Source organism: Lepidochelys olivacea, assembly GCF_965140295.1.
Source record: "Lepidochelys olivacea isolate rLepOli2 genome assembly, chromosome: 2".
Taxonomy (NCBI): Eukaryota; Metazoa; Chordata; order Testudines; family Cheloniidae; genus Lepidochelys; species Lepidochelys olivacea.
The window spans coordinates 33,415,931-33,435,154 of NC_140412.1; the positions used below are offsets into that span (position 1 = coordinate 33,415,931).

The following is a 19,224-nucleotide window of genomic DNA, read 5'->3' on the forward strand; positions in this document are numbered from 1 at the left end:
AAACCTTACATCTTTTTTAGGACACAAGTATAAACTGATCATCTGCAACTAGCATCTACTGGATATCTAGTCACATCAGAAGATCACACGATCTGGAATGATTAGCAGGCTTCAGAATCAACAGTGCATAGCATTCAGGTCTGAGATGAATTATGTGCGCGGTTTGAAGACATTTCTTCCCCGCAAGCCCTGCTCCTACCTGCACCAAGCCTCTTGAGCACTACACTTAATTTTCTGCTTCTAATATTTTTCCCATCACTCAACCTCAACCCCAAAACCAAAACAGAACAATTCAGATTTTTAAACCAACATCCCGTCACCTCCCAAAAAGTGCCTTTTGGGGAAAATGTTGAATAAAATGTCCCATGTCTTACTTACAAATGGCAACTTTCAGCTTAAGTGAGCGTTCTGGACATTTAAGAGCTGTGCTGGCATTTCACAGAGAAAGCACAGCACCTGGAAGAACAAAGTGCTTTTAAAATGGCATGGAGTAAAAGAAATTGGTGAGTTAATGTATTTTACTGAAGCTATTTTGTTGAAACTATTTAAAATTGTTGGGAAGGATTTGAAAGGAGGGTGTGACTTTAATAGGTTTTCTATTAATAGGTCTAAAGGTTTTCAATCCCATTAGCAAAATAAAAGGGAAACTGTCTGAATATGGGACCAGGAGTTCACATACTCTCGTGTGTAGCACTGCCAACCTGAAGTATTAAAAAAAATCATGAGTCAGGGTCATAAAATCACGAGATTTAATATTTTTAGAAAACCCAAAATTCAAAATAATAATACATTTTTGCTTTTATTGGTCCTCCAGTTGAAGAGCGTTTAGAGTGCACTCAGGTCATGTTTTCAACCTTTTCTCTGCAACCATGAGGGCTAGAAAGTTTACCAAAAAAAGTTGAAATCCTCATTTAAATCAACAAGACTAATAGCTCGGGCCTTAAGAAAAAAACACTGGTATCACAAGACTTACATGAAAATCGTAATCTTGGGCAATACTGTGATCTAATCCTCATTCTGACTTATACTCCTGCTGCAACCTTGAGCAGCAAGTCATTCTGTGTTTCAGTTTGGCCCCCTGTGAAATGGGAATTATATAGTAACTCCTCACTTAACGTGATCCGGTTAATGTTGTTTCGTTGTTACATTGCTGATCAATTAGAGAACATGCTCATTTAAATTTGTGCAATGCTCCCTTATAACGTTGTTTGGCAGCCACTTGCTTTGTCCACTGCTTGCAGAAAGAGCAGCCCATTGGAGCTAGCTGGTGGGGGCTAGGAACAAGGGTGGGCCAGCAGCCCCCCTAAGTTCCCTGTGTGGCAGCCACCCAGCAGGCTATCAATTGCTGTGCAGTTCAGGCGTCCCTCCCCGCACTGCTGTGTGCTGCTCCTGCCCTCTGCCTTGGAGCTGCTCCTGGGAGCCTCCTGCTTGCTGTGCAGGCAGTGGGGGGGGAGAGGGGGGGGAAAGAGGGGTGCTGATGTCAGAGTGCCCCCTGCTCCTGTACCCTGTCTCCACAGAGCAGCGGAGGACAGGACAGGGCTCAGGTTGGAGGGAACCTGCTGCCAGCAGCTGCTGTCTCAATTTGCTGATCTACTTAAAAAGGCAGTGTACTTAGAGTGGCGCCAGTATACTTAAAGGGGCAATGCGCGCGTCTCTCTCACAGACACACACGCCCCGTCCCCCCACCCCGGCACTTTGGGAAGTGGAGGGAGTGGTGCACTCCAGTGGGATAGCGTGGGATCATCATCAGAGTTCAGTTTCCACCGGGAATGTTTGCAGCCACTGCCATGGGTCTATTGTGTCTCCTCCCTCCGTTCATGCTGCCTTATAGAGTATGAGGCTAAATTAACAACGTGTTAACCCTTGATGGCTCAGCCGACTGTTAGTTCATCATTTAGCAGTAAGGCATTCCTTGGGAAATATCCCACACTCTGACTCCACCACCTCAACCAAGCATCACAATCATAGCTTTTACAGTATTAAATTGTTTGTTTAAAACTTATACTATGTATATGTATAATATTTTATAGTCTTGTCTGGTGAAAAATATTTCCCTGGAATCTAATCCCCCCATTTACATTAATTCTTATGGGGAAACTGGATTCGCTTAACATTGTTTCGCTTAAAGTAGCATTTTTCAGGAACATAACTACAATATTAAGTGAGGAGTTACTGTATTCCTTTATCTCCCAGATGTCATGAGGACGTTTAATAAAGGGTTGAAGACAGATAAGTAATTATTATTTACACTATTAGCAAGATTCTGTTTTTGCATGTATGACGTTGAAAGATATAACTTAGATGCAACTTGACAGACAAAAGCTATTAATGGTACTTTTGCATACAAGGGAAAAATAGCAGTTATATTCTAAAAGACTTGACATTTATTTGTTCCACACATCCAACTGAATACCATCCTCAGTGGAAGTGGTTATACAGACAGTTTATAATTATCATGCACTTTAGGCAGTATTTTAGCTAGGGAAAGTAAAACCTAATAGATTTAAGAAAGGTAAACATTGGTGGAAAAAATAATGAATCTACAAATCTCACTTAATTCAGATTTGGGTTTTCAGTATTTCACAATACATGTTCACCCAAAACTGCCCCAAGAGAAACTAAATTTTAATAACAATGCAATCTCAAGAATATACTATGGTAAGTATTCTAAAAATGAGAGCAGCTATGGAAGTAGAAAAATAAAAGCTGACACCCCTATAGGTAATTTTGAATTTACCTGAAAAAGTATTTCGCATTCTTTATATCTCAGCAAAAAAGATAAGAACAAGTTTGACATACAAATGGCTATTTTTTCCTTTCCAACTAAAGAAGAATTTCAGGAACAGGACGAAAATGTCTGCCATTGAAAAGAAATCTATGTTGCTTGACCATGCAGAACCTATGACATAGAATTCCCCCTATCAATTTCTCAGAGTTTAAAACAAAACACTGGAGCAGCTATTGACTAACTCTGTGAAGCCAACATTTTAATGGAAAGAAATATGTCATCTTTAAGAAAGACATACTATAATCAGTATCATATGGGCTAAGGTGCTTTAGAATGTCACATATTTCTTTATTAAACAATGAACCTTTCCAAGATATTTCTTTTAAAAACTAATAATCCCCACTCTGGTTCAAGAACTAATCCTCCATTTGTCATGATTCTTTTTAATTAGCATTTAGTAGACTAAAAGTGAAGTGAGGATTTGAGCATTTATCAACTTCTGCATTTGATTAGTAAAAACATACCAACAGAGAGTCTGAGATCGTTCTAAATTTCATGGTTGGAAGGAGATATTACCAGGAGATGGATTTGCAGTTACTGACTCTCTTACATGAAGGAACAGTTCCACATTTTGTGTAACTGGTTTCAATGTTACAGAAAATTTAATTTTGTGAACTATAAAAGTAATGAAATTCTTCAAAGCAAAAATCAAGAATATTTTTTGTTTTTATCCATGGTCAAATTCATTTTTATAAAAGGGATAGTAACCTTCTGAAACTAAAGACCAGATCATTTTCTTCAAACCGCAAAAAACAAGGCAGAAGTAAGAGAGAACAAGAATTTTACAGATGTTACTAAATGCCACTCCCCACCCCCACCAGGCTGGTTGGAATGGCTCTTCAGTAAATTTGTTCCTTTCCCTCAGAGCATTCTGTTGGACAACTGCTGCTCCTCCACAAAGGCACCCTCAGGATCCCACCTTACCTCCTCCTGTTGCAAAGTATGTAAAGCCACTAAGTGAGGCAGAGAACATTTTAGGCTGCAGCATTGTCAACATGCTGATGACCCTTAGATCTATGGTTGCCAAGTCTCCAGGATTGTCCTGGAGTCTCCAGGAATTAAAGATTAATCTTTAATTAAAGATTATATGGTGTGATGAAACCTTCAGGAATATGGCCAACCAAAATTGGCAACCCTACTTAGCTCTATGACACCCAGATTCTACAGTCTCATTACTCTCCGTGTCTTTGACAGAAGTACGGATCTGGATGGAAGTGAAGCAGCTGTGATTCAAACAAACAAGACGGTAGCTGTGCTTGTTGGGAGTGGGAGGCAACCTGAAGACTGAACAGAGGCTGTGTTTGCACTAGCTATTGAAGGCAATATACACCTGCTTTTTGTTGAAGTTATCCATAGCCTTGAGATCCTAAGGATGCAGCATAGTACCTGGGTTCCCACAGAACATCAACTACATCCAGCTTGTGCAGAATTCAGCTACCTCCCAGCAAAATGGGGCAGACAAGTGTAAACATACACGGTCAAATCCATGTACTGCTTCCATGAACATGCAACCAAGCTGTTAGTGGAGTTTATTTTTAAAATCCTGGCTGGTCTGGGACCAAATCAGAACCCTGTGTTTGGATGGAAATACCCTGTTTAGGCCCTGACTCAGCAAGGTACTTAAGTGCACAAGTAGTCCCAGTGAAGTCAATGGAACTACTCATGCTTAGACACATTTGCAAATAACTTGCTGAAGAAGGCCCAGAGTATAGAAAATGTCAAGAATAATGTGGAAATTCTACCCAAACACAGATTTCTGATTGTTCCCCTAGGTAGGGTTAAGGCTGGACTTCTGGTCAAATGCAGTCTTCTTCACTGGAGCATAGCTGTTGCTAGACGATACAGCCCCACTATCTATCTAATTTAATCTTCTGATTAGCTGAGCTGAAGAATAAGAGGAAAGTTGTAGCTACAGTGGAAGGTTAGTCCTATGTTTAGGGTGCTAGTCCGGGTCTTGAGACATCCAGGTTCAGTTCTCTGCTCCATCACAGACTATGTGTGATCTTGGGCAAGTTGTTTAATGCTAGATCCACAAAGGGGATTTAGGCTCAGCATTGCAATGCCTAACTTCAAGAGCCTTGTTGCCCAGTGGAATCCTCAGCCCCAAGTTAGGCACCCAAGCTCCCCATGCATTGTATAGGGAGAGTTAGGTGGCTAGGAACAAGATTCAAAGAAGCCTGCATGCTGAGCAGGGAGCTGCTTAAGCTAGCTAATAGGAAATGGAAGGAGAGGGGTGGGGCCCAAGCCCTGCCTCTGGAAGGGAATAGGCAGCTAACTCTGGGCTGGATTCAGAGCTATGAATTCTCTCCTGATGTCAGGTGCCTGAGCAGGTCAGCATTTCCTCACAAAAAAAGGATGATGATCAGGTGGTGATGGTGGTCTGCCCTCTTATACTGTATAGCTCATTGGTCTGAGCACTCACGGAGTATGTGGGAGACCCACTGTGCTTCAAATCTCCACTTCACCTGATTCCGAGCAGAGATTTGAATCCAGATCTCCCACATCCTTGATGAATGCCCTTACCACCGGGCTCTAGGGCATAAGGAAAGCACCAACACACCCTAGTCCTCTGTGTTTCGTGTGGGGCCCAATCCAGTAGGCATGTTCTTAGCCTCTGAGAATGCTTAGCAGATTGGGCCTGCAAGCAAGATAGGGGGGGAACACTTACTCTGAGGATACTGCCGGAGCCAAAGTGATAAGTAGCCTGGGGCATCACAACTAGGGTGGCTATGCGCATGCCCATCAGCAGAAATTCAGACACCTTGGGGACTTCACTGGTGGAAACATAAGAACCTATGATTTTAGGTGGTTGCAGAGCCAGGGTTTTGAAAATCTAATTTCTTTTATTTAGGTGCCTAAAGTAGCAATTACATGCCTAAATCCTTTTACAGATCTAGCCCAGGGGAGGGCAAACTATGGCCCGTCAGGGCTTTCAATCTGGACCAGGGGATTACCAGCCCCATGGTGCAGCAGGATTAAAGCAGGCTCCCTGCCTGCCCTGGCCCTGCGCCACTCCCAGAAATGGCCAGAACCACATCCCTGCGGTCCCTGGGGGAGGTGAAAGGGGCAGAGGACTCCGTGCACTGCCCTCGCCTGCAGGCATCGCCCCCCACAGCTCCCATTGGCTGCAGGCAAGGGGCAGTGTGCAGCGGAGCCACCTGCTCCACCCCACCCCACCCCCAGGAGCCACTGCCAGACATTCTGGCCACTTCCAGGAGCGGCACAGGGCCAGGACAGGCAGGGAGCCTGCCTGAGCCCTGCTGCATGCCACTGCCACCCCGGAGTCGCTTGAGGTAAGCAGCGCTGGGCTGGAGCCTGCACCCCAACCCGCTCCTGCACCCCAACCACTTGCCCTGAGCCTCTTCCTGCACACCACACCCCCACCCAGACCCCGCACCCCTGCCCCAGCCCTACATTCATGGCCTTGCATACAATTTCCACACCCAGATGTGGCGCTCAGGCCAAAAAGTTTGCCCACCCCGATCTACCCCTGTCTCTCTGTTCCCCATCTGTAAAATGGGGTAACACTGCCCTATCTCAGAGGGGTGTTATGAGGATATACATGTTCAAGACTGATATGCTCAAATACTACGGCAATTAAGGGTATATAAGCACCTAAGGGGAAATAGACTGATAGACTCTACTTACTCTGATCAGGTTTATTACTAAATGCTCTACAAGAATACCATTCAAAACATAGTGATAATATTCTCAAACTTGTTAGTGGAGATACTAAGAACTACATTATAAAATATACTTCATAAAATAAAAAGGTTAAAAGTTGAATCTGGCCCCAAATTTTGTTTTTGTAAAATCAAATTTTTAAAATTTTATAAAGGTGTTCCACTATTTTATTTGTTTTTAAAGTTCTGATAGAAACAGTTAAGGACGAATAATTTACAACCCATCTCTAGAAAACCAAAAGACTGGATCATAATGCATACTCACAAGGGGCTGGATTTAAAGTTGCTCAGGTAACCTTAATTCTGGCATTTCCTAACTTTAGAGTGCTTAAACTTTGCACCTTCAATGTTCTTTTAACAGTTTTTTTAAAAAAATGCAAATTCCTAATATTTTTCTAAACTGAGGAAAATAGAAATTCTATTTGGAACCATCCTGAGTCATCAGCAGGGTTCAGATATTATCCACCAGACAGACCTTTAACATTAGAGCTAACACAATAACAGACAGCAGCAGCAAGCTATTATCTTCAGTGTGCACCACACCCTAGAGGAGAATGACACACAGTCTTTGCCACTGGGTTTTATAGCTCTATGCTGACAACAGATGATTGCAGAGACTCTGAACTCCCAAATTCAGTTTTGGGTTCTAGAAGTGAGTCCGCATTATGGGGTTTTAGCCCTTTTAGACCCTTCTACTCCTGTGTCCCCAGCCTGTCTCTGTCCTCCTCTGCTCCTATTCACCCCACCTGGGCTCCTGTCCCTCTCTCATTCTAGCCACACCTTAGATTGACACCTCACACCTTCAGGGCAGAGATTTTTTCTTATTCTGTGTCTGTTCAGTGCCTAGTATGGTGGAATCCTAATCTCAGCTGGTCTCGAGTCACTACTGTAATATAAATAAAACAATTTTAACATGGCTCCAAAATTGAGTGGCTTAATTTTCTTCCAGCTAGAGATCTGAAAGGGAGAATGAAATGTTCTTAAGTGAGGCTTTTACATTTATACAAAACTAAACACCTATGTCAACCCCCATCCTTAAATAGTCCAATAAAATAGCTGTTTGCCATGTTGTTGTAGCCATGTTGGTCCCAGGATATTAGAGACAAGCCAGGTGAGCTAATATCTTTTTTTGGACCAGCTTCTGCTGGTGAGTGAGACTAGCTGTCAATCTTACAAAGAGTTCTTCTTCTGGTCATTCTCTTAATTCAGAAGTTTTAAGTCTAACAAAAACTGACATGAAGATGCACTTTTGTATTTCATGAAGTTAAGTTCATAATTCCATTTACCACAATTAAAAAATCTGCTGGATCTCAAAAAACAAATGATTTCTTAATCTTTGTACAATTCCCAAGCAACTTCTTGTCTGAAACTGTCAATCCATGCAGTGTGCGATTTTTACGACTTGTGTGAACAAACGTCTGTTTCACTTACAGCACTTGCCAAACGAGAAAAAAAAATGTTTAATATATCTAAGCAACTCCATGTGTCAGCACACCAGAAAAAACTGGTGCACGGCAAAGTGAGTGCCAAGACAAACTCAGCCATGGTTACTTTTTTAAAACCCTGAAACATTTATTTTCCTACAGCAGCCACATGTGTGCATGGAAATAATTAACAGGTAGATGACAAATAATTCAAATACCTGACAATTTATCAAGTTTCTATTTGACTTTCACTCTTCAAATGCAAGACTGACCCAATCTATTCTACAGTTATCTTTAACACGCCACCACCACAAACTTTGCTCTATATTGAGCAGAGCCTCCTCTATTTTCAGAATCTGAGAAAGTCAGGATGTCACACACCTGTTCTAATATTTGAGTTTACAATATTTTATACCTTTCACTATTAATGTCTGTACGTATTTAGGGTTTTTAATGGAGAAAAACAATTAGATAATTTCATCAAGCATGATGGTTCCTTACTAAAACAAAATTATACATTTAAATAATAATATCCAACAAACCACAGATTCGGATGATGTTCGCCATTTGGAAACAGCTGAAAAGAGCACCTGCCAAAAATATGTACTTCAAAAGGCTTATGGTCTACCCATATCTTAAATATGGAGCTCCATTTTCCATTAGTTTCAGCAGAATCTTACAACACACATACCTAGCTGACGTATTCTTGTAAAATGTGACTACACTTTGAAAGCATCTTTGCTTTGTTTCAGCATGACTTCTAGAGAAAGCTAAAGGAGTTTTGTTCTTTTCACCACTGGACAGAATTCTGCCCAGTTTTCATGAGCCAGAAATTGTTGCAAAAAGACAATTTAATCTGACTCAAAAACAGGGATATCATCAATGTAAAAGCATGCTATTCAAACAGCCTTTACTTACATTTGTTATAATGTGTAAGATCCATTTCTTCCAAAAATGATTTACATGTATTTTTTTCCAACTTTGTGCATTTGATAGTGGTTGGTGTAGAGTTATTTTTAATCAGACTATCCCTGTATAGTCAGTTTCCCCATGTTTGTGTGCACCCTTTAAACATAAATAGGAAACCAAGGAAAATAAGTGGATTGCAAAAAAGCTAGCGGAGTTTGAAATCCATTGCTGAATGTGAACATGTGACTTCCAAATCCTCCAGCCTGTCTAGAATACCTGAAAGTATCATACGTGTGTAAGTGCCTATCAAAAACTGAAAGAACAAAAATCTTCAGAAAGAGTACATGGGACTCTGTGGCACCAGCCTCCTGAGAGATGAAGACAAAATAATTATGAGTTAAAAGGACATTGTCTGACTTAGTTGCAATTCAAGGAGGAGAAAGAATGTATAACAACTATGCAAAATGGCTTCCCATCAAGCTTTTTCTCTTGACTGTTCATCAGTAAAGAACAGCTTTTTTACCACTGAGAACAGTTTCATTTGATACCTACGGAGGAAAAAATAAATTGGAATGAGAGGAAGTGAAGAAACTCAGATGCATCATAATACCGAAGTGGATGCAAGTCAGGCTTTGTAAGCACAGTGATGTACAATGCTAAGCCAAGAGACCAAGGAGCTTTGCTGCGTGCAAGATCCAGTTACTGACTACTACCTAAACCCTACAAACACTAATACACTTGAGTATCTATGTACATACAGTCACAATGACTTCAATGGGACTTATGTGTAAAGTTACTTAATATGTAATAGTATATAAAGTTACTTAATATGTAATAGTATTTGCCTGATCGGTGACTAAATAAACACTAACAATGGGAGCCAAGACTATGTGACAACATATAATTTAGTATTGCCCTTTTGGGTTATCTTACTAGCTATACATTTTGAATATGAAATAGCCATCATCCTTTCATATTAAAGAAGTCCCCAGTGTAAGAGTATAAGCTGTTCTGGTCAAGAGCTGTGCCTTCTTTTGTTTATGGCAGGACATTGTGGGTACTACTGGAGAGGGTGGGAGGGGAAATGTTGTGTTAAGCATTAGAAAAATATGAAGAGGAAATAATGGCCTGTAGGTTAGAAAGACCCTATATACATTCAGTAGTATTTATGAAGTGTTCAACTGTATTCGTGGGGGGAGAGGGGAAGTGATGGAGGAGGAGGACATCACATATATTATTTCTAATATACAGGCTCTGCTTTCCAGACTATTAAGGAATGAAATATCAACAGAGACTGTGCTAAAGCATCCCATTGAGTAGATGCCACCAGTTGCAGGGCATCTGGATTTAGGGGATCCACAAAACAAAAGAATGGGTGATTTCATTTTAGAAATATCCTTTAATATGCCTTTAACCTACTTATTAGGAGGATTTAAGTTTTTGATTCAACTTTGCAAAATTCCTGTGAAAGCCTCCAAGATGACTGAGGAATGATCTACTAATAAGACAGGACTAGTGATATTTTACTTGTCTATCCAAAAAAAGAACATACAAATTACTTAGCCCAGAAAAATGGGTAAATTTTGCAAAGACTAGTTTAATTTAATTGATGCTTGAAGCTAGTAATTGCAATTTTATCAATCTAAATAATCGAATTTTTCTCAGAGCTCACAAGATACACAGGTGCTATCACTAATGCTCAAACCACTGTCATGCACCAATGCGGATTTAAAAAAAAAAAATAAACCAACAAAACCACAGGATAGAATTAAGTCCTAAGAATACATAGAGAAGTTTACTAATACAAAAATAAGAAGAAAAAAGAAATCATTACCAAATTAAAAAGGCATACTGCCTACCCTTTTTAATGCATTATAACAGGAACTGGAATCAGTCAACTGCCACACAAAAGACCCAAGCCTACCTTTACCATATCATGGTAATTTCCAACTTTATCCAACAGCTGAGACACAGATGAGCTGCTGCCAGCATGGTAGCTCTGGAAAAAGTTAATCATTTGCACCTTCAAACTATTTTGCATATCAGGTGACAAGATAAAGTCTCAAAACAGAAAGTCCCTCAAAGTAATTCCAAAACCAGCACTGAAGCAATACTTAAGAACACACAGCATTGCAGGACTGCAAGTGTCATCTGCATGGATGATGCCAGGAGCCCAAAATCTCTGCACAGTGATTTTTTTAAAATGGGCACACTGTACAGTGAATCGCAGTTTGACTCAAGAGCAAGTTTATAGCCTTCCAGCTATTAAACTGAGAAAGGTAGTGTGCAATTCAAACATTCACAGAACATATTTTTATTTTCAAAATCAGATTAACAGAAGGTAGGGATAGGAGAGACATAAGAGACTAGTTTTAGTCTATCTACCATCTAGAACTGGATTGCCACCAACAGGACTGCTTGACAGCCTGAGCTCCAGCCCAATCCACAATGTCCACACTGCTAGCTTTAGCACACTAGCGTGAGTCTGTCTACCTAGGCTGGGAGGCTTGCTGCCAGCCGCAAGTATAAACATACCCACGGAGGTCAAACAGGACTATCATTTACAGTGATAGGCTCTCAAAATTCAACTTACGTAAAAGAAAATGCAACCATGAATCCTTTTGATGAAAGGAAATTAAATAATTCTGAAAACAAATAAATGCTAGAATATTACACTAGGAAGTTTTAAAAAATGATTTCTCAATTACCCAATGATTTCACTACACTTATATTAGCAAAGGTTTAGTACAAATTAAAACAATATTATTTCCAGGGAAAACATTTAACTTACTGTATTGGTTGAATCTTCTTGTAAAATTCTGTCATATAGCTGCAGGGCATCATCGTACCTATTTAAAGAAACAGAGGTGAATTCTAGAGGTGACGCAGCTCAATTGTTTGGTTAAAAAGTTTTTGATTGGCTCCGTAATTAGGTAACAACATTATAGTATTTTCTATACTTGGTATTGTGCTAACCTTATATAGCTGCAAAGGAAAATGCGTACCAGTCACTGAATTTTACTGTCTGTACATAAACATTTACTCAAGCAAAACTCCTACCAAGGAAGTCTTGACTAAGGATGGCAGCATTGGGTTTCACCAAATAAACGGAAAAATAAATTGCAGTTCTTAGTGGGATATTATTTAGATTGCACCAGAAGCAGGGCAGGTATTTTATATGCCTTTTGTTTCTTCATTCTACCTTTTAAGTTTCCTAGAAGGTCCTTTATTCTCCCTCTCCCCCACCACGACCGCACACAGCCATTTTAAAGACCACCCAAAACAAGAGACTTGCTACTCCATTACAGCAGTGGTATTTCAAAGCTCCAGAGAGTCTCATTTTGGATTTAAAGTTTCTCTTATGATGGTGTAAAGTATAAGCAGCAGAATATAATGGATTGTGAGGCTATCGCAGATACCACACATACTCCTAGTCTATTGCAAAGATTAGATTAACCCCTTCTAGGCACCAGAACAACACAGAGTTACTCCACTATAATTCTGCTACTAGAAATACACAAATAAGTTAACCCATGTTGCTGCAATGAATAGCTCTACTGTTTTAAACCATCTCTGAGAAACAGTCGTCATTTTATCCAGCCCACTTAATAGCTTGAGCTGGTTTTATACAGTGTAGCTATGTAGATACTGTATTACAACTACATGGTGAGGGCTCTATTTGACTTCTTCAAATCTCCATACTACGTAATACTTTTATCAGTTTTCTACAGGGTCTTTACAAACCTAAATAGAATGGCTACAGGCCCAGCTGTTTGACGCAACACTTATTCTCCAGTCTGGTAGAGGATGTTCTTATCACTCAAGACTCATCACTATGATCTGCTGCTATTGAGGACAGCTAGATGTTACTGTTGAGTGACACAAGGTGATCCCACCTCTAAGGCATTAGCTTGAGCACCTATATTGTCAGTTTTGGAAAACTGCTGGTTGAACTCCATTCCCCTGCTGAACGATTCCAGGTTGCCAGCCCATGACGACCCTAAATTGTCATCCCCCACATTTACATTTGCTTGCTTGCCATGTGCTTACTTGATTAAAGATTATAGTGTGGTGTGACTCCAGACTGCCATCCTTTGATCACTAATCCTTTTAGAATCCCTTGAAGAGGGGGCAGAGAACTCAGGGAGAGCAGGGGTTTTAAAAGACAACTCCTAAGCAACCAGAGGAGCTAGTGAACAGGAGAGGTGAGTGAGAGCGCAAGCAAGAGGCACATAGACTTAAACACTAAGTTTAAACTTAGGCCAGTAAGACACACACACAACCCTGAAAGAGTAAAAATAATGCAAGCAAAAGTCCAGCAGCAGAGTGCAGGTTACCCAGTTTATTGCACTGAAAGCAGCATGTACGATTACCTGCCTTGTGGGCAGGTAGCATGTGTGTGCATGCAGTACAAACCGCTCTGGGGCCCTCAGAGAAACAATCCAGGCTTCTGAGGCCAGAGTGGCTGAACTAGAGGAGTTACAGGGAAGAGAGAGGTACATAGATGAGACTTTCAGGGACATAATAGAGCAATCCCACCTCCAATCTGACAGAATCTGTGCTATTAAGGAGGATGAAAGTCTCATGGAAGGAGAACAACAGGCTGGAATGGACGGAAACCATCATCATAGTTGGGAACCTCTTTCCACTTGATGTCATGGCATCTTCTTGCACTTAGGATACTCCTCCAGGGAAGGGAGCCCCAATTATTAAGAAGAAAGAGATAACAGTAATGGAGGATATATGATTATTAGAAATATAGATAGTTGAGTTTGTGATGACTTGAAGAAACACACTGCAAACTGCTTGCTAGGTGCGACGGTTGCAGATCTCACAAGGCCTCTAGACATGCTTATATGTAGTGATTGGGAGGAGCTGGTGGTCATGGTACATGTAGGCACCAGTGATATAGGGAAAGGTAAGACAGAGGTCCCAGTCGCCAAATTTAGGCTGCTAGATAAGACATTGAAGTCCAGGACCTCCATGGTAGCATTATCTAAAATGCTTTCAGTTATATGAGCAGGGGCCAGAAAGACAAGCAAAACTGCAGGGTCTCAATGAATGGATGAGATGAGAGTGTAGGGAGGAGGGTTTTAAGTTTATTAGGAACTGGGGAACCTTTGGGGAAAGAAGGAGCCAATACATTAAGGATGGGCTTCACCTAAACCAAAGTGGAACCAGACTGCTGGTATGTAAAATTTAAAAGGTTGTAGAGCATTTTTTAAATGAAGGGTTGGGGGAAAGCCAATGAGTGTGGTGGAGCACATGGTTCGGGCAGAGTCATCCCTTAGGGATGAGTTTATTAAAGGGGAAATTCTATATACTAGAAAAAAAGACAGGAAAGAAGTTCGTAAAGTACAGGTAGGAGTTAATGAAGAACAGTCAAACGCAAAAGAGTTCCATTTAAATATAACACATGAAGGCAAGCAACTGAATATTGACAAAATGTACAAATGCTAGAAGTCTAAATATTAAAACGGGTGAACTAGAGTGCCTGGCTTAAATGAGGGTATTGATATAATAGGCATCATGGAAACTTGGTGGAATGAGGATAATCACAGGACAAGGTAATACCAGGGTACAAAATATATGGGAATGACTGAATAGGTCACACTGGTGGGGGAGTGGCACCACGTGTGAAAGAAAGTACAGCGTCAAAGTAAAAATCTTAAATGAATCAAAATTGTACCACAGAATCTCTAACGATAGAAATTCCGTGCTTGATCAGTAAGAGTATAGCAGTAGGAATACACTATACACTGACTAGGATGGTGACAAGGACTGTGAAATGCTCAGGGAGATTCGAGAGGCTGATTTAAACTATCTTCATATTAATTGGGTATATGTCACCTCAAAAAGGGATGCAGAGATAAAAATTTCTAGACACCATAAATAACTTCCTTGGAGAAGCTCATCCTGGAACCCACCATGGGAGATGCAATTCTTGATTTAGTTCTAAATGGAGCACATGATCTAGTCCAGGAGGTGAATATAGATGAATCGGTCAGTAATAGCACAAGAATATAATTAAATTTAACATCCTTGTAAGGAGAAAAGCAATAAAGAAACACATCACTGTAGCATTTAACTTCAAAAAGGGGGGAACTCCACAGAAATAAGGAAGCTAGTTAAATGGAAACTAAAAGGAATAGTCACAAGGGTGAAATGCCTGCAAACTGCACAAAGACAATTTAAAAATGCCATAATGGAAGCTCAGACTAATTGTAGATCCCAAATTTTAAAAAAAAAAAAAAAAAAAAAAAAAACAACGAATAAAACTAGTAAGAGGACCAAAAAATGCCTCCAGGGCTAACCAGCAGAGTAAAAGAGGCAGCTAGAGGCAAAAAGACATCCTATAAAAATTGGACATCAAATCCTATTGAGAGTAATAGAAAGGAGCATAAACTCTGGCAAGTCAAGTGAAAAAGATAACAAGGCAGGTCAAAAAAGAATCGAAAGAGCAACTAACAAGACACAAATGGGTTTTTAATACATCAGAAGCAGGAAGCCTTCCAAACAGTCAATGGGTCACTGGAAGGTTCTAAAGGAACACTAAAGGAAGAGAAGGCCATTGCACAAAAGTTAAATGAATTCTTTGCATCATTCTTTACTACACAGGACATAGGGGAGAGCTCTATACCCAAGTCATTCTTTTTAGGTGACAAATCTGAGCAACTGTACCAGACTGAGGTGTCAATACAGGAAGTTTTGGACCAAACTGATAAATTATATAGCACCAGGACCAGACGGTACTCACCCAAGAGTTCTGAAGGAACTCAAATATGAACTTGCAGATATATTAACTGGGATGTAACCTATTGCTTAAATCAGGCTCCATACCAGATGACTGGAGGATAGCTAATGTAGCTATGTTTTTAGAAAAGTCTCCAGAAGTGGTCCCGGCAATTACAGGCTGGTAAGCCTAACTTCAGTACCCATCAAATTATTTGAAACTGTAATAAACAACAAGATTATAAAACACATGAACAAACACAGTATGTTGGGGGAAAAGTCAAAATGGCTTTTGTAAAGGGAAATCATGCCTCACCAATCTAGTAACTCCTTGATGGAGTCCACAAGCATGTGGATAAGGGTGATCCAGTTGATACAGTGTATTTGGACTTTCAGAAAGCTTTTGACAAGGTCCATTACTAAAGGCTTTTAAAAAATTAAGCAATCATAGGGAAGGAAGATCCTCTTATGCATCAGTAACTGGTTAAAAGATAGGAAACAGGATAGGAATAAACGGTCAGTTGGGCACTGTGCAACAAAATGGCAGATGAAATTCAATGTTGAAAAGTGCAAAGTAGTGCACACTGGAAAAAATAATCCCAATTATACATACAAAATGATTGGATCTAAATTAGCTACTGCCACTTAAGAAAAATCTTGGAGTCCAAATAATTCTCTCAAAACATCTGCGCAATGTGCAGCAACAGTCAAAAAAGCTAATAGAAGCATTAGGAAAGGAATAGATAATGAAACAGAAAATATCATAATGCCACAATATAAATCCAGAGTACGCCCACACCTTGAATACTGCGCGCAGTTCTGGTTGCCCCGTCTCAAAAAAAAAAAAAAAAAAAAATTAGAATTGGAAAAGGTGCAGAGCACGGCAATGAAAATGATTAGGGGTATGCAACAGCTTCCATACAAGGGGAGATTAAAAAGACTGGGACCATTCATTTTAGAAAAGAGATGACTAAGGGGGCACACGATAGAGGTGTATGAAATAACGAGTGGCATGGAGAAAGTGAACAGCGAAGTGTTGTTTACCCCTTCACATAAACAAGAACTAGGGATATCACCCGATGAAATTAACAGACAGCAGATTTAAAAAAAAACAAAACACACACACATAGTAGGAAGTACTTCACACAACACAGTTAACCTGTGGAACTCATTCCCTGGAGACGTTATAAAGGCCAAAATTATAACTGGGTTAAAAAAGAGCTAAGTTTGTAGAGGATAGGTCCATCAATGGCTATTAGCCAAGATGGTCAGGGACACAACCCCATGCACTATGTGTCCCTAAACCTCCAACTGCCAGAAGGATTTGGCACTGGCCACTGTTAAGACAGAATACTGAGTTAGATGGACCAATGTCTGACCAAGTATGGCCATTCTTATGTACATATGCCTGCCTATGGTTAGAGTCCATTTGTCAAAGGCATGGGCCAACATCTTTAGTTTGGTCATACAAACCTGGACAGAAGCATGTACAAGCAGACAGAGCTGACCTTCACATTTTTGAGCTGGTTTGAGAACCAATTTTTGCCATCTATTCCGCAACCAAAACCAGATTCCTGTTCACCATGCCACACCAATATGTATATGCCAGAGCTAAGAATTATGGGAAAGGATTAGCAAGACATCTCAAATCAACTCATTTTACATAAGAGTGGGTATGAGAGTAGGATTGCTTAGGTACCTTAGCCTCGTGCTGCAGCAGAAGAGCCCAGCATTCCATTCATTTCAACCCAAACAACAGGCTTCATAGATTCATATCAATTTACAGTTTCAAAACATTCTTTGCAAGGAAAAGAAAGGATGAGAAACATCTGTTAAATGAAAATGGGGTTTTCTCCCTTTACATGTCTTATGTCCAGGATTCGGGGTGGCCCACGATCTCTAGGCCTCAAAAGCCAACACTGTAAGCAGTGTGTTACAGGAAGCATGCTCGGTACCAGCGTTCCATGTTGGCAGTTTCTGGAAGCCCTTTGCAAAATTTCTAGCTGCCACACCACAAGTAGATGGTTTTGGAATAGCTTACTGGAACTTGATATACAACATGTCCAAAGGGGGAAGTCAGGCAAAGACTAGAGGTGCCCTAGAGGACAGTCTACTCCTCTCCTTTGTGGGAAAAGTCATATATTATGGACAGTGAACCCATCTGTAAGCCGTCTGAACCATCCTATATAAAAATGTAATAGAGTTATAGTCCTTCAGTAGGATAGAGCAAAAGCATCCAGAAGGGTTATAGTTTTCACTTTTATATTCTACAAGGTTTTTGGAGTCAACCTATTAGGGTTTTATCCACAAGGACAAAGCTTAGAGAAGAGCTATATTCAGCAGTTATTTGGGGCAGGGCAATGGTTCTGAATGCTACTTGAATTCTGGACCAGTTGGATTAAATATGTTGGTTTATAGCTGTGGCATACAGACTTTGTTTTGCCAAAAAAAACTGTGTAGTGTTTTACTGTCTATAGTTTGATGATGGCAAGTAAAGGACCTTTTAAATCTATCAAGTCCAAATGGAAGATTACAAGTACTGTAATATTGTGCTAGCCAAAATGCAACAGAAGTGCCTAAGCACAATAAGGTCATCATACACAGAACTATTTTTATAAAGGAAAGAGCATTGCATTTATACCCTCTGCTCTGAATTTTACTGTGTGAAGAATTCCTTTTTCAAGAGATATCAAGTACCTTTTTCCAGACAAGAATTAGGTTTTTAAATTCAGCCATACCTTTCCATGTATTCAAATCTCATGCCAGTTAATCGCTTAACCCTATGGCTCCCAGGGAACTGTCGCCTTAGCTCCTGAAGACAAAACTGCATAAATAAAATAAATTCCTCAGAGTTAGTGATTTAGCTTTGAGTGACAAATACTACTTATCACATTAAAAAAAAAAGTCAGAATCAGAAGGCGTATTTGTCACCAGCACTTCCTACCACAACCAGAGAAAAAGCACATCAATACCTAGAAAAAGGTCTACTACTTCCTGTCCAGTGATATCACAAGGATTCCAGAATATGTAGACAGACCACAGACTCCAAGCTGAGAAAGACTCATGGCCAGCGATTAATTATTTTCAGAGTTTAAACTGTTTAATTCAGTCAATACCCTGTGAATATTATTCAACACATGGAAAGAAAAAGAAAAAAAAATACTCCTTGATTAAGTCAACAACTTGGAATGTGACTTTTGATTAAAACAAAACAGCAACTTCTGGGATAAGCAATAAAATGTATTAATAAAGACAAGCTCAGAAATTGAAACCTTGTCAGCTAGAAGACTTAATTACAAGATGAATTTTCCATGCAAGTAGCTAGACAATCAGAGCTCCTTGGAAACAGTTATTTAGCTTGGAAGATTTTTATTTGCTTTTCAGATTTGAGGCCTTCCTAAATCAGTGCACAAAAGAAAAACCCCACCTATAAAAACAATAAGAGTTCAGGTGGCACTTTTTTGTTTAATGAATGTATTCTTTATAATGGAAAAAACTGCCTTTGAAAGAAGCTGTTTATAATGGTTTGCAATACAAAGAAAACATTTATATATAATAATGTTTGTGTCACTGGGTTCAATCAATCCTACAGACACAGGAGATGCAGTCTGCACACTCCTGCAAGCAATGAGACAGCTGAGCAGAAGATATTCACCCCCTATACTATACTTGCCTTTTTTTTTTTTGG

General features: G+C 40.0%; 1 protein-coding gene across 1 annotated transcript in view; it reads right to left on the reverse strand.

Annotated features, from left to right (window-relative positions):
- EMC2 (ER membrane protein complex subunit 2) overlaps positions 1 to 19,224 on the reverse strand; it is a 49,618-nt gene that overhangs the window by 17,331 nt on the left and 13,063 nt on the right. The window contains exons 4-5 of the mRNA XM_084618841.1: positions 18,275 to 18,360; positions 11,596 to 11,653 (exon numbers count right to left, since the gene is read on the reverse strand). Of these exons, the coding sequence (XP_084474967.1) occupies positions 11,596 to 11,653; positions 18,275 to 18,360 (144 nt within the window). The remainder of the gene's footprint in view (positions 1 to 11,595; positions 11,654 to 18,274; positions 18,361 to 19,224) is intronic.